We start from the raw sequence: 14478 nt of genomic DNA, 5'->3' as shown, positions 1-14478 counted from the left end.
GCTTGCTGCAGTGCTTACACACTCTGTAGAAAGTAAAAAAGAGAGAGAGATGGTTGTATTAGACCCAAACAAAATCATCCAGCATGAATCAAACCATCAGTATTACAATGCCCTGCCCAATCTGTACTTCAGTTGATATTCCTAACTCTCAAGTGAGTGAGGATGAACTTCTCTCACACAAGTACTGAAGAATAATTGCAAATGTATTCCTGGCAGTGTTCTCTGTTCCTTGCCTTGACTTTAATAAAAACTAAAATTGAATAACTGTGCTGAAAAAGTGGCATAGTCCAAGGAAAGCTGAACTGTGGGAAGTTTGAGGCAGGCAGCGATGTGAATGGGCAAGACAAATACAGATGCAGGCACTTGAGAATATATCAGGCATCCACTTTGGAAGGAGAGGAGAATTAAAATAAATCTGTCCTATTGCAAAAGCAAAAAGTGTTCCTTGTTGAAAGAACAAAAACTGCAAAAAGCCTGCTCTTTGTAGCCATTAGGAGCTGCAGCCATTTTCTGCTGATCTGTCAGAAATCGAGGACATGAATTAACTAAGTCACCGTTACCGATGACTCTGCAGATTGGTGTAGGAGCACCTTTCAGAAACTGCTTTGGCAGACTTTGAAAACTCTCATCTCCTTCATGCCAGCACAGAGCAGGCTCTGTGATACTCCTGCATGCTGGGTTCCATAAAATGTTTTATGCTCAAAGTGAAACAATGGCAAGAATAGCCTAACTGGCAGCACCCGGTTCCATGCAATTATTGAAGGTTTCTTGCTTCTGTTCCAGTGCATGCAGGAGATGGGGAATGGCAAAGCAAATCGCCTCTATGAAGCTTACCTTCCGGAGAACTTCAGGCGACCTCAGACGGACCAGTATCCTTCTTCTGCTTCTCTTCTCCCAGCATATTGATGCTAAGACTTTGTTGCATGGAGAGCATCTCACTAATCTCTGAATGCATACTTTTGAAGGGAGCAGAAGTCTACCTTAAATGGAATGTATAACTTTTAAAAATATTTGTTAGAGTCTGTATTCATTGAGGCCTCTCTGTTACTTGGCACTTTTTCGAAAACTAGGCTGCAGAAAGTGCTGTTGCTAGAGGAGTGACTGCCCACAGCAAAGCAGACGGATGCTGTGGGTTTGTCCCATTTTGTGACTACGGGTCTTGAATGCAGGGCCAGCAAAACAGGTGGTGAAACTTCATGTGCTCTCCTCTCCCTGCAGTCATGATCTTGGTCCCACTCCCACAGGGTCAAACGGGGGGTTGCTACCATGGTGCCCATTGGTACAGTTGTGCCTTTGAGGTCTTCCCCTGGCACCCGTGCCACCTTTGAGCCGTATTCCTATAAATCCCCCTTGGTCATGAGATGGTGAGGGTGGTTACTTTTCTCACCCATGAAAAGTCCATAGAGCTGGAGTTGGAAGAGTGGTGTTTTCTCACTTCCTCTTTCAGTTCTAGGTGCTTTTTTAACGCTCAGCTTAATTATACTGTATCCAAGATTCCTTGGAAAAGCAAAGTGTGTGTGTCTCTCTGTCTCTCTGCAAGGCAGAGGGGCTGATCAAAGGGAGGGAAGAGAGAACTGACTGGAGTGGGTGGTGCACAGCATTCGCTCAAAAAATCTTGGCGTGTGTTGCACATTCCAAGGCTATGGCCTCTGCATTTCTAATTGTCAAGCTCAGGCCCAGGGGACTAATGCAGCCCTTCTGTCTAGCCCTCAGACTCCCTCCAGGCCACACCACCTCTGCTTGCACCCTGAGTGTTTTTGCCCAGCTGGTACATTCGCTTGAACTTGGATAATGCTTCTGGCTTGGATGGAGGATAGAGAGGGATGTGTGTGTAAAAACTAGCCTACCATACAAAAGTAAAAACATTTGTTGTTCTGCCCACCTTTGCCTCTGGCCTCACCTGCCACTGTCATGTGGCCCTCAGAAGGTTGCCCAGACGGGAATGTAATTATTGGGCTTAAAATGGTATCCCCACCACAGTCTAGGTAGATTGGAGGCGAAAGCCCCATAAAAGGCACTGGGTTGCTGCTGGATCTGCACATGTCCTGTAGCTCATACGAGTAAGGCACTGTCAGCTCATACGAGTAAGGCACTGTCACCACCTTTGCTGGACTTGGCTGGCAAGCACAGCTATAGCAACTGAGCCAAGGATCCTGGTGGTCACAATGTCTACCTTTTCAACAAGAATAGAGAAGGTGTGGGTCAAACCATGCCATGACAGAGGTCTAGCTCGTGCTACAATCTTGCTGCTACCTAACCATGTTGTGCACAAGCTGTCAACCCTTCCTTGTTCTTCTTTAACTGACGTCCGTGCAGAGCAGTGGAGGGCTTTATCAGGGACAAATACGAAAAGAAGAAGTACATCGACAGAAGCCTCGACATCAACGTGTTGCGAGTAAGTATTAAATGCATTAGAATGCTTGCTGCATCCTGAATATATGATGTCCATTAAGTCCCATCTAACCCTGTCCTGTTCATTCTGACTGGCAGTGCTCCTTTTAAGGCAACCTTCCCCAGCATAATGCCCTCTGAATGTTTTGGACTACAACTTCCATTACCTTGTGTCAGCTGGGGATGATGAGAGTTGTAGTCCAAAGCATGGAAGGAGCCACACTGACTACCCCCAGTGTAAGACCTCAGACAGAGAGGTGTCTTTTCCAGTCTGGCTTCCCAAGATCCCTGGATTTGAATCTGGGATCTGCTGCATACAAAGCAGTGTTATAAATTCAAGAGTATAAAGCCATAATCTGGACTAATTTGTTAGCATGAGACAGCCAAACTGTTGGTGGCCCAGGTTTTGGAAGAATTTTCATCTAAACTGTCCTTTTATGGTAGAAAGGATAAGAGTTCTTCACCTCCCCCCCCCAAAAAAAATCCAGTTGAGCTTGCCAGAGGCTGCCATCTTGGTCAGCACACTGGGACTTTAGACTACCTGAACCTTTTTTGCATTTGCTCAGCAGCCAGATGTGGCTACTGTGTCCTCTTGCAAATTGGAGAAGTTGAAAGGGAATAAGCACCAACACATGTCCCATTTCTGACGTAATATGGCTGGAAACTAGGAATGCTTCGCTTTTGTTGGGGAAGCGTGGTGTGGTTTAAGGGGTTTTACATTTGCCAGACCAGCTGGGCTTTCTGTCCCACTGGCCTGAAAAAGACAATGTCATGTTCAGCTACCTTCCTCACTCTCTCACTGCTTCATTTGATTGTATACACAGAGAGAAAAGGATGACAAATGGAAAAAAGAGATAGCCTCAGGGAAAAAGCTGGAGCCAATAATCTTTGAGAAAGTGAAAATGGTAAGACAACCCTTCCTTCTGCTGTGTGTGGTTGTTCCTGAACTTCAGATGGACAGATGGGGGCGAGTTAACATCTGGGACTGTAATTTTATGCTCCGTGTATCTTTTGTTTTGTTTTCTGTTGGGAATTTGGGTAAACCCTCTTTACGTACAGAACTAGCATGTGTTCTTTTACTTTGGTAGTAGGCAACCAGATGCCCTTCAAATGTTGTTGGACTCCCAACTCCCAGGCAGCATGGCCCAGTAGTCAGGTATGATGGGAGTTGTAGTCTGACAACATCTAGAGTGCTCCATATTGCTTGTCTCCAGTTTACTTAGTAGGTTTATTTTCTGCTTTTCAAACAGCCTCCAAACATTTGAAAAAGCTTTTCAAACTGGAGGCAGCTTTTGACAACGTGTGAAGGAAACATTTGGCAACCTAGTACCTTCAAGATGTTTTGGACTACAACTTCCACCAGCCCTAGCCAGCATGTAGTCCAAAACGTCTGGAGGGCACCAGATTGGCGAAATCTGCATCAAAGTAACTGAGGGGCTTTTTACTCTATTTGGCTCAGCCTCAGAAGAAAGACGACTCTCATGCCAGGAAAAGTCCTTCCAGATCTTCTGAGCCCGTCATGGACTTGCTGGGACTTGGTAAGGTTACGTGCGCTTTGGAGCTTTTTCTTTGTCCAAATGCACCTTGGTGTCATGTTCTGTACATGATAACACACACTGTAGGTGCTGGAAACAGGTTAAATAGCTGCCACAGGGTATTCTGTCCACTCTTGTGTTCCCTTGAACAAAGGGCTTTTATCCATAAGGAAAACACACATGGCAGGCAAGCCTCTTTGAAAGACAGCTTGTGCCTGATTTTACTGCCCATCCTCTGCAGTGTGAGAGGTGGGGGAGCATATGGTGTGTTGTTGTATGCTCCCAAGCTTATGTAGAGTCAGGCCCTGCACTACCCCTGTGTGAACTGTGTGTCACCCAGAATCCTCTGCAATGCATCAACACAGGAACCAATCCTGTTTGGTTTGGGTGCACAAACGGGTTCTTTGCTGGGAACTCACTTGTGTACCTGAAGAAAGCAGGATTGAATTTCCTGCTCATCCGTTGATGTGTAAGGAGTTCAAGCCTACTGGTCACTCACTATCTCTCCCCACTTTAAGAGGTGGGTGGTCCCAACCACCTGTTAAAATTAGAACACATGATGGGTGGGAATAAATTTCTGACCCACCAAGCCAGAAAGGTTCCCCACCCCTACTGCAGACAGTGCTGAGATAGATGGGCCAATTAGATGGGCCAATTACCTATCTCTGTATAAGGCAGCTTTCTGTGCTATACTTCTGTGTTTCAGGGAAGCATAAAAATCACTGCCTTCAAAGTTCCAAGACCAACCTCTCCTATAAAGAATCTGGCCTAACCTTTTAATCCTTCATTCTTCATCCTCGACTGAAATGGAACTGCATAAACGACATTTGCTGAAACACTCAGGAATGAGACTGGGTGTTCCAAGAGAGCCCATGGCTCAGTCTGTCTCCCTTCCCACACTCCTGGGACTGCCTTCCTCAAAAGAGCCACTTTGAACACAACATAAAACGCAACATCCTTGTTCTTGCCTTCTTCCCCTGCCTGCACCATTGCCAGTCAGCAGTGTGGGTGGAGAAGAGCACAGCAAGGTGATGTCATACTCTGTGTGGTATTAAAACTAGGCATTTGTGAGTAAGAGAAGGCAGAAATAACAAGTGCTGCTCCCTAGAGAGGCCACAGCAACAAATCCTTTGGGGTGTTTCAGTGCTACCTCTACCTTTCAGTAGACGTTCCTGGATCTACTTCCACCCATTGTTTCTTTTGGAAGAGCCTACAGAGATCTGGTCGCTTTGGTAGATTGCAAAGCAGATTGTTAGGCAGGATTTGCAGGTATACCTGTGCAGAAAGGGGTGCTTCAGGTTCCCTCAGGTGAGCATGCTCCTGGCAGGTGGCCTCTTGGCAGCATGGATCACACCATTGGCATTGGCAATAGGATTCTGTGACCTGCCTGGGTGGTGGGCTCCAGTGTAGTATAACTTGTCTCTGCCTCTACATCATTGTGCTTTTGCATAGGGGTTTTGCACACCCATAACCTGGCAGGTGCTTTGGCATGCAGAAGACCCCAGGTTCAGTCCCTTGTATACCCTATCAAAAGGGCTTCCAGCACAGTAGTTCTCTCTACCTGAAACTTTGAAGAGCTGCTGCCTGTCGGAGTAGGCTTTACTGAACTAGACTGTTGGTGTAGGGCTGCCTTTGAGCTGAAAGTGAATTAGATATTCTATTCTTCTGTTTTCTGCAGCTCACACAGTTCTATCTGGCACCAAGGTTTAGATCCCAGCCCATCTCACTGTTACTCTTTAAAGATGATGAAACATTTAAGGGAGGGGGACGACAAAGAAAAACTGCAAGCCATGCATGAAATTCCTCTTATCCTGGCTGCAGCAGCTCACCTCCCTCTTAATGAGGTTAAGGAACAGCTGCAGATGTTGCTCTCTGCATTACTCTCCCTTCTGCACTTGCTCTCTTCTTTCCAGATTATGTAGCATGTAATATTCTGCCTTTGCTCCCCAAGAGTTGTCCCCTGATGGGGGCTGGGGCCCAGGAACATATCCTTTGAGGTACTGAAATTCTGCCTCTGCAGCAGAAATCACCGAATTGAGTCTTCTCTGAGCTGCAGCTGCTACCCAGCACTGCAACAGAGCTTGTGGTCTCAGTTGCTTCTGCAGGATCAGCAAAGTGAAGAGCGTAGCTTGGTTTAAAGGACACCGTGGCCCAAATTAATACACACCATGAGCCATTGGGGTTGGGTTCGTGGTGGGTGCCTAGTTTAGGGTGGAGATCATGACAATTCCAGCCTGCCTTTTTCAAAAAAAGATAGATGGCTGGGGGGGGGGGCAGCACTAACGTTTGTGGCAGTTTCTCCTTTTATATCCTGAAGCCAATGCTTTGTGTCTTCCCCAAGTCCTACATAGATTACAGTATATGGAGTAAAATTCAGCTTCCTAAGAATCTTACGTTTCATGTAAAAAAATTAAATCAAATTTGTAGCCCCTCTGGCAGGGATGGTGAATCCCTGTGGCCCTTCAGGCACAATTGGACTCCCAACTCCCAATATCTCTGGCCATTAGCCATTCTAGCTGGGACTGATAGGAGTTCGGAGTGCAACAACATCTGGAGGGCCATAAATCCACCGCCTGCTGCCAGCATAGCTGCCAGGATACACTTGTACATGTGTGAGCAATGCCTGATGAAACCTCGGAAGCCAGAGGTAATGGGGAGGCTGAATAGGATTTCATTTGGTCTAGGTGATGGGACTTTGCACTGTGTAGCTCCTTGCCCTCCATGTGAACACAGCAACAGATATAATCCATGTTGAGAGAACTCACCCTAATTTGCACAATTTTCATATAGCTAGAGGGATTTGATACATCTTGTTGTTTGGGGTCAAAAGGCCCAAGCAAGTGAGGGCCAGCTGGTGATTGGGCCGCTGGCCACCAGTGGATTTCTACTGGATTTGGATTAGTTAGCCCCCCTTTCAGGCTGTTCCCATTACATTCCTCTTTTCCAGATGTTCCTGTTTCAACGACCCTCCCCAATGGCAGATCAAGTAGCTGTTTAGAGAAGGACTTGGACCTGTTTGCCTCCATGACCTCTGAGAGGAAGGTGAGAAAAGTAGAATACCCAACAGCCCATGTACGAAAGAAGGAGGAAGATTCATGTTGATGAGCTGGTGTACCCTTGCAGCCAGCTTCCAAATGCTTGTATATTGTTGCATCTCACTGTTGTTAAATCAAATTGAGTAGCAAAGAAAGCTTGGCTGACATGTTCTGCTTTCAGTGTTTGATTGCAACATCAGTGGTGAATTGCATATACAGTAGAACCTCGGTTGTCGAATACTTCAGAAGCCGAATGCTGACAACCCGGAAGTGAATGCTGCTGTTTTCGAATGCGCCTCAAAAGTCAAAAGGCTTCTGAGGCGCATTTCCCCATTTTTTAAAGGAATTTGCTGACTGGCAATTGCACCTCGGTTGTCGAACGTTCCGGAAGTCGAACGGTCTTCTGGAACGGATTACTTTCTACAACCGAGGTTCCACTGTAACTAGATTCTGGTTACACATTACTTAACAGGTAACCCTGTGCAAGTCAGGCTCTTCCTCTTGAGAATTCTGAAGATCCTCTCAGGCAGGCAGAAGAAGCTAGAGGCCGACTGTGGAGCTGTTGACCATCTTTCTCTCCATTGTCTATCTGCTCTTATTTGTCCCTGATGGACTATCTGGCTGAGATTTCAAAGAGCAGCAAATCCACTTTTCTTTTGTCCTCCGCTTTTCATCTGTTGCATGGGAATGGCAATATTGTCCTACCATGCAGGGCTGCTGTGTAAGGACTGTAAATTGGTTTGTTGTGCATTACCTTGAGGACCTTTTTGGTCACAGAGAATGAGATACAGTATCTCAAATATTTTTGTGAAATGCTTTTGAATGTTTAGGGAGAATGCTGTATCCCTTGTTTTCTCCCTCCCTCCACCATTGGGAATAAACATGGTACATTCTCTTGCCAGGTTGTTGGCTCTATGCCCACAGCTGGGAGTGCTGGTTCTGTTCCTGAAAACCTGAACCTTTTCCCAGAGCCTGGAAGCAAGTCAGAAGAAATGGGGAAGAAGCAGCTCTCAAAGGATTCTATCCTCTCCTTATATGGCTCCCAGACCCCACAAATGCCTGCACAAGGTACCCAGTGAGGGATGGAAAGGGTCCTGTGGCCAGTTATCGCTAATGCTATATTTGGGGAAGGCGAATGAATGTAACCAGTAGAGAATAATTTTGTATGTGATTAACTCATTTGCTGGGTTTGAAGCATAAAGTTGCATTGTTTGGTGCAGCTTCTAAACTTAGGAAAGGTTTTGTTCAAGTTGGTAGACTGTCATGGAGATGTTCTAATGGTAAAGCTAGGAAGGCTTGTTGAATATGCAATTGGTTTTCTTGAAGAGTTTGTGTCAATGTTTTATGTTGGTTTTTTCATGGTGCTGGGGCTATGACAGGCAAGTAAAGTGCTTCTCCTAGATGCTGTGGTGATATCTAATGTTCATCATACTCCGAATAAGCCCACTGAAATCACGAGTTAGGAAATTTAATAGTAGAAATTGATGGACTTATTGTTTGATTTATTGACCATCCAGTACAAAGCATCTCTAGGTGGGGAAAAAAAAATCTCCGTGAAGTTTAGCAGTAAAGCAGTGCTCGCTCTCTCCTACGCCCCCCTTCCAAAACAGCATTAAGCATGGTTATCGAAAGCCTGGGAGAAGAGATATTTTGTAACTGGGCACCAAAAAGTTATTAATTTTGGCACCTAGTCCAGGCAGTCCTTGCTGGGGAGAGCATTCTACAGCCATTTGCAGTGGGGGAGGGACAGCAGCTGAAAAGGGTCTACTCTGCATCGGATTTAGTTTGATATCCTGTATTTGGATAGCAGTGGTGTGGCTAGCATTCTGATGCAGCCCTCATCTGACACTGTTAACTGCTTCACCACGCTGCATGCGAAAGAAGTAGTTGCACTCTCCTCCTCCCACTCCCTGTCTCCATCATCACAGACTGTTTTACGTCATTCACACCCTTTGAGAGCACTTTTCTAGGCTGCAGAGGAGGAATGCATTACTAGTCTTTCGTCCCAAGGTTAGTTCCTGATTTGGATGTGCGTATGCGAAGAGGTGATTGTCTCTTCCTCTTGCCCCACCCCCAATTCCCAACCTTGCTTCTTGGTTACAATCGGTGTGACTCACACAAAATGTCAAACTCTGATGCCCATAGAATGGAGTAGCAAAGAAAGGCTGCCTTGTGGGATCGTCAGGCATAAAGACAGCATGTCAGCAGAGAAATCGAAATAACCTAGACTCCTCCCAGGACTCCCTTCAGCACTAGCACCTTTTTTTATAATCTCATCTAGGAGCTGTGTTCATCACCCCAGCCCAAATGGGGTACCCTGCAGCATACCCCAGTTTTCCAGGCATGCCACCCCCCAGCAGCATGATGGGTGGCATGATGGCACCACCAGTTGGGATGATGGCACAGCAGGGAGCAGCAGCTGGCATGGTGGCACCCATGGCGATCCCAGCGGGTTACGTAGGCGGCATGCAGACAGCAGTCATCGGTGTCCCCAATGGGATGATGCCAGCACAGCAGGCTGGGTACGTGGCTGGCATGGCACCCGTCCCACCCCCCGTGTATGGGGTGCAACCAGCACAGCAGTTACAGTGGAATATTGCCCAGGTAAGAGGGGGCATTGGGGGCAGGGGTGGCTGCTGCGTAACTCCTTTGGGCATTGGGCAAGCTCTCTTGCTTCCCACAAAAACAAGCTGCCTGCTCTTACAGATAATGTAGAATTTAGTTTTTACATTTCTAGTCTGCTCTTTTTTCAACGAATTGGGAAGCCTGAGAAATGGGTGTGGGGATACAGGAGATCAAGGATGAGTGAGGGGAAGCCTGAAGTGATGCAGCAATTTTTAGTCAGTAGAGTTACTGTACTTTTCCGTGTATAAGACTATGGTTTTTTATTCCAAAATCATGTTCAAAATTAGGGGTCGTCTTATACATGGGTAGTGCATTGTGGGGCCATGGGATAGGTTGTTGCCACGAGTTGTAGATTGTGATTGGTGGCTGCTGCAAGGGCTGTTGTTGATTGGCTGTCGCTGCAGCAAATGGCCGGTCGATTTTTTGGCATTTCCGCCTTAAAAAAGCTCAACAACTCTTGCTCCCCCCCCCAAAAAAAGAAAAAGCTCAACAACTGTGGGCAGTCCTCCCCGAAAAAGTACGTACACAGAAAAGTACGGTAGTTGACAAATAAAATTGCCTCTCACTTTTTGTGTATTCTCATTATATAGGTAGTTCTCTGTGTAACAGTTCTCAAAGTTTCTTAAATGAAATGCTTGAAACAAATGGAGGCTGGGAGTTAAACAGGGTGAGGTGGGTGAGCTTTTCTGGCTTTGTGTTCTACTTGTAAGAGGGAATGAAAGGAGATACTAAAATAGGGTCTCTCATATAGGTGCCTTCTGGGATTGAGAGATACAGTGGTACCTCGGGTTAAGTACTTAATTCGTTGTGGAGGTCTGTTCTTAACCTGAAACTGTTCTTAACCTGAGGTACCACTTTAGCTAATGCGCCGCCGGAGCACGATTTCTGTTCTCATCCTGAAGCAAAGTTCTTAACCTGAAGCACTATTTCTGGGTTAGCGGAGTCTGTAACCTGAAGCATATGTAACGTGAGGTACCACTGTAGAGGTTTGGGTAATATGCTTACTGAATCCTTCAATAGCCTGGTAGCCCTAACTAAAACATATGGAGGGAAATGCAGGGTTTTAACTAACCTACTGCTTGTTTTCCCTCTTCTGCTGCTTCAGTAGCCTCCCCCCACCCCCATAATCCCAGCCAATTGGGGATCATGTACTGTGTGTGATCACATCACATCTCTTATGTGCTGATGTGGTGAAGGGCAAATGAAATACATTAGAATACATTGGTTGCTTCCTTTTATAGCTACAGGGCTCACTAAGAACTATTTCACAGTCCCCTCAAAACATTGCTGTCTGTGTGTTGGGGGTGGGACTGAGCCTGATGAAGCTTCATTTGGCTCAGCCCTACCATGCACATGTGATGTCTGGCCTTTGCTCAAGGCTGGGCATTGCAAGAAGGCATTCTGCCTCTCTTAAGCAAAGAGGCAGCCGCCTTCTTGGATGGTTTGGATCCAGAGACAGAACATCAGGCTCCTGTGGTGTTCAATCCATCAGAACTCCAAGCAGTAAGCCATGGAGTTAGTTGCCAACATATTCTGAAAATGGATATTTTTCATAACAATCATGACCTCCCTGTAAAGAATAAGAAATTGTGGAACCTCATTAAGTCCATTCTGATAACCACCATGGTCACTAGCAACTGGTTATTGGACCTAGATGCTAGCAAGTCCAGAAAAATGAGAGCAGCAAAGGTGTCATAGCCAGCTGAAATCTGTTTACAGAGCAGGAAATTTAAGAGGTGTGTGTAGGACAGGGATGAGTATCCTCTGCAGCACTCCTGACCGGCCTGCTCCAACCTGATACTCTCCAGATGATTTTGACTGAAACTCCCATTAGCCTCAGCCAACATGGCTTAAGCATGGGATGGGTGATGGGAGTTCTCAGCCAAAACATTTGGAAGGTACCAGGTTGACGAAGGCTAATTTAGAAGTTGCTGGGCTCCAACTCCCATCATCCTGGTTATCGGCCACGCTGGCCACTGCTGATGGGAGCTGTAGTCAAATAGCATCTTGAGGCTCACTGGTTCCTCATCCCTGGTATTGTAGAATGGGCCTTCTGACCAATTTCTTGCCTTCTCTCTCATTCAGATGACGCAGCAGATGGCTGGGATGAACTTCTATGGCACAAATGGAATGGTGGGATATGGACAGTCTATGGGCAGAGGAGGGGCCCAAGGAACCAATCAAACCCTCAGTTCCCAGGTGTGGAAATAATACACCAGGATTTTGGACCTTTTGTTTCTTCCTTTGCTTCTGTTTTCTTGTTTGAGGGGTTTTTGTTTGTTTGTTTGTTTTCCGCATTATTAAAAAGTTGCTCCCTGAGGTTATTTTAAGGTTTTGCTTTCCATTCTGGTGATCTTGGCTGGACCTTCCCTGTAATAAGGGAAACCTTCTCTGCTGCTTTCCAACTCCACATCCATGGAACTGATGATGGAACTGGATATTTCACTATCTTGGCTCTTTAAACTATGTGAGCGTGCACATAAGGTGGGAGGTGGCCTATATTTCAGAAATCAGGCCCCTTCTCTGAGGTTTACGATCTCTTCTCCCCCCTCCCCCATACCAAAAAAAAAGTTATCTTGCCTTCATCCTTTTGCCTTTTTTCTACTGAACATTCCATTTCCACACACACACTATGGAGTTTTCCAGAACTAGTTCCACCTTTCATGAGCTTGAAATTTATTACCCTGGAGCTGGTAGAATTCCCATGAAGCCCCTGAGCACAAATCTTTTTTTCTGGAACTGTGAGCAAGATGGAGTGAAATTGGCACCACTTTGAAACAACTGCTTCTTCTTTCTAACCACCAGTGGTGGCAACCTATTTAAACAACCTCTCCTCTCCCCGCCTGCCCACCAATATTTTCTTTCTTTTACATTTTAATGACCTAATTGATCAAAGGGCCAAGACTCTGGCAAGTTTTCTCCTTGCACTTTTTTGCACTTTTTTGTTTTCCTGTGTAACACACACACACTTGCCAGCCTGAAAGTTTTAGTGGTGGAATACAAACTATGGGACTGGGGTGGTCCGACTCTCCTCAGCAACTACACAGAGGAAGAATATCCAATCTGTGGTTTTGAAAGAAAGCATAAATGAAAGCTAGGCATCTTCTGTCTACTTTACCTTGTGTATATGTAAATTCCTTAATAAAAATATTGCAGTGAAACCTTGTTTCTCTCTATCTTAACTCATTGTGTTAAAATTATTTTAATACTTCTACACTTTAATACTTCTATGCTGAGTGAATTTCAGTTGTCTCTGCTAATCAGCAACTAATCAGAACCATGCATTGGTTTTTGGGTTTTTTTGTTTGTTTGCATGGAGCATCCTGTGTATGCTTTTTTGCCTGCTAGGTAGAACTCATGCATGTGTCCTTGGTGCTGTGAGCTTCTGGCTCTTATGAATTCAAATCTGTTATCTTTAGTCCAAGGTGGCTGACCTAGAGTGTTGTAATCCCATAAATATAGTTACAAGGTCCTGGCAGCCTAATTTTAGGATGCTGAGCCCAGGACCTCAAAGGCATTGCTTTCATTATCGCTGCCTGGACAAGGTCTGACAAGCAAATTAACAATGAGGCTGGTGCTGGGAGGAAGGACATAGATTTGGTAAGCACTGAGAACATTTTGGGACATGTTGGACTTGTTGAAGGAGACAGGCTTCACTCACTTGGAGATGTTATGGGTTTTTAAGTGACCTCTTAGGGAGGGAGCTGTCTGCTTGGAAGAATCTGGTTTGGGAAAACTTACCCTTTAGGGATGGTGTTAAGTGTTTCAGATCCTCAAACTAGGGAGGGGTGAACTTTGGCAATGAGCATACAGAAACAAAAGACTAAAGAGTCACAAGAAAAGTTGTGCAGTTAAAAGAAGCTTTGCGGGACCTGAAATCTGGTGTGTGAAGCAAGCATCGAAAAACCTCCCAGGAAAAGGTGTAAGTGGACAATTATCTAGAAAGTCCACCATGGCCACATCTAATTTCAAAACAGAAAGTTCTTCAACATGAGACTAGTTAAAAAGGAGGGAAGTAAAATTCCTCAGTGTAAATCTGTTAAACATTTTACAAATGACACAGTATTGATTCTGTGTCTATCAAGAGTCTCTCTTTCATCATGGCAACATCAATTACTCTGAACTTCCTGCCCATTAACATCAAGCATGCACCCTTGCTTATACTATTTTAGATACCTGCCTTGTGATTATTTTATATTGTCTTGTTTGTGCTGCTCAGGTGTACTTTCATTAAACAGTTTATAATTTTTTTAGATGGATAAATAATCAAATGCAAGAAGGCTTCCTTAAAGAAGTGGAAGTCTTGCCTAAATGGAGATGATAAAAGAGCCCAAATTCCAGAAAAACAAATGCATGCAGGTTGACAACACAGCAAGGGGGGGAAACAATTTCAAAGCTAAAAACGTGTGTTAAAGCAGATGTTTCAGATGCAAGAAACGTTAAGCAAGATCATTGAACCATTTGATGACAACAGTGTGAAAGGATTAATGAAGGTGGGATAATATTGTGGAGAAGTTGAATGAATCACTTCCATCTTTAGTGTGGCGTACACACAGCCACGTACATCTCTCTGGAAGAATTAAGGTAGACTATTAAAACCAAGTGTGAATTTATGCAAACACCTACCTTTGGAGCTTATTTGCGTGGGTGCATGTACTGGATGCATGAAACGTGTAGTCAAGAACTGGAAATACTATTGGCGCAACTTTTCCAAACACAGTTTGCAGTCAAAACAGTTTTCAAAACTGGCTTTAATTGTCTTTACTTGCTGCCCAAATACTGTACATGCATTTAACAAGCCAAATGGAGAGACATTAACTTTTTTTTTTAATCCATCTTGTCTCCTTTGGAAAGAGGAGAAAAAACTTGTCAAGAATGTTTATACAAAATTG

The 14478-nt window shown here is 45.0% G+C and overlaps 1 protein-coding gene across 3 annotated transcripts in view; it reads left to right on the top strand.

Moving 5' to 3' along the window:
* SMAP2 (small ArfGAP2) overlaps nucleotides 1-12747 on the top strand; it is a 31019-nt gene extending 18272 nt beyond the window's left edge. For all 3 annotated transcript variants that reach the window (XM_083511642.1, XM_083511644.1, XM_083511643.1), the window contains 8 exons: nucleotides 784-869; nucleotides 2317-2395; nucleotides 3216-3296; nucleotides 3851-3929; nucleotides 6874-6968; nucleotides 7864-8029; nucleotides 9243-9565; nucleotides 11672-12747. In XM_083511642.1, coding sequence (XP_083367768.1) covers nucleotides 784-869; nucleotides 2317-2395; nucleotides 3216-3296; nucleotides 3851-3929; nucleotides 6874-6968; nucleotides 7864-8029; nucleotides 9243-9565; nucleotides 11672-11797 — 1035 coding nt within the window. In that variant the 3' untranslated portion in view covers nucleotides 11798-12747. The remainder of the gene's footprint in view (nucleotides 1-783; nucleotides 870-2316; nucleotides 2396-3215; nucleotides 3297-3850; nucleotides 3930-6873; nucleotides 6969-7863; nucleotides 8030-9242; nucleotides 9566-11671) is intronic.
* Nucleotides 12748-14478: the final 1731 nt, after the last annotated feature.

Source organism: Podarcis liolepis (assembly GCF_965112155.1).
Source record: "Podarcis liolepis genome assembly, chromosome: 7".
Taxonomy (NCBI): Eukaryota; Metazoa; Chordata; class Lepidosauria; order Squamata; family Lacertidae; genus Podarcis; species Podarcis liolepis.
Note: the sequence above shows the minus strand (reverse complement) of the source record. Positions and strands in the feature narration are given on the sequence as shown.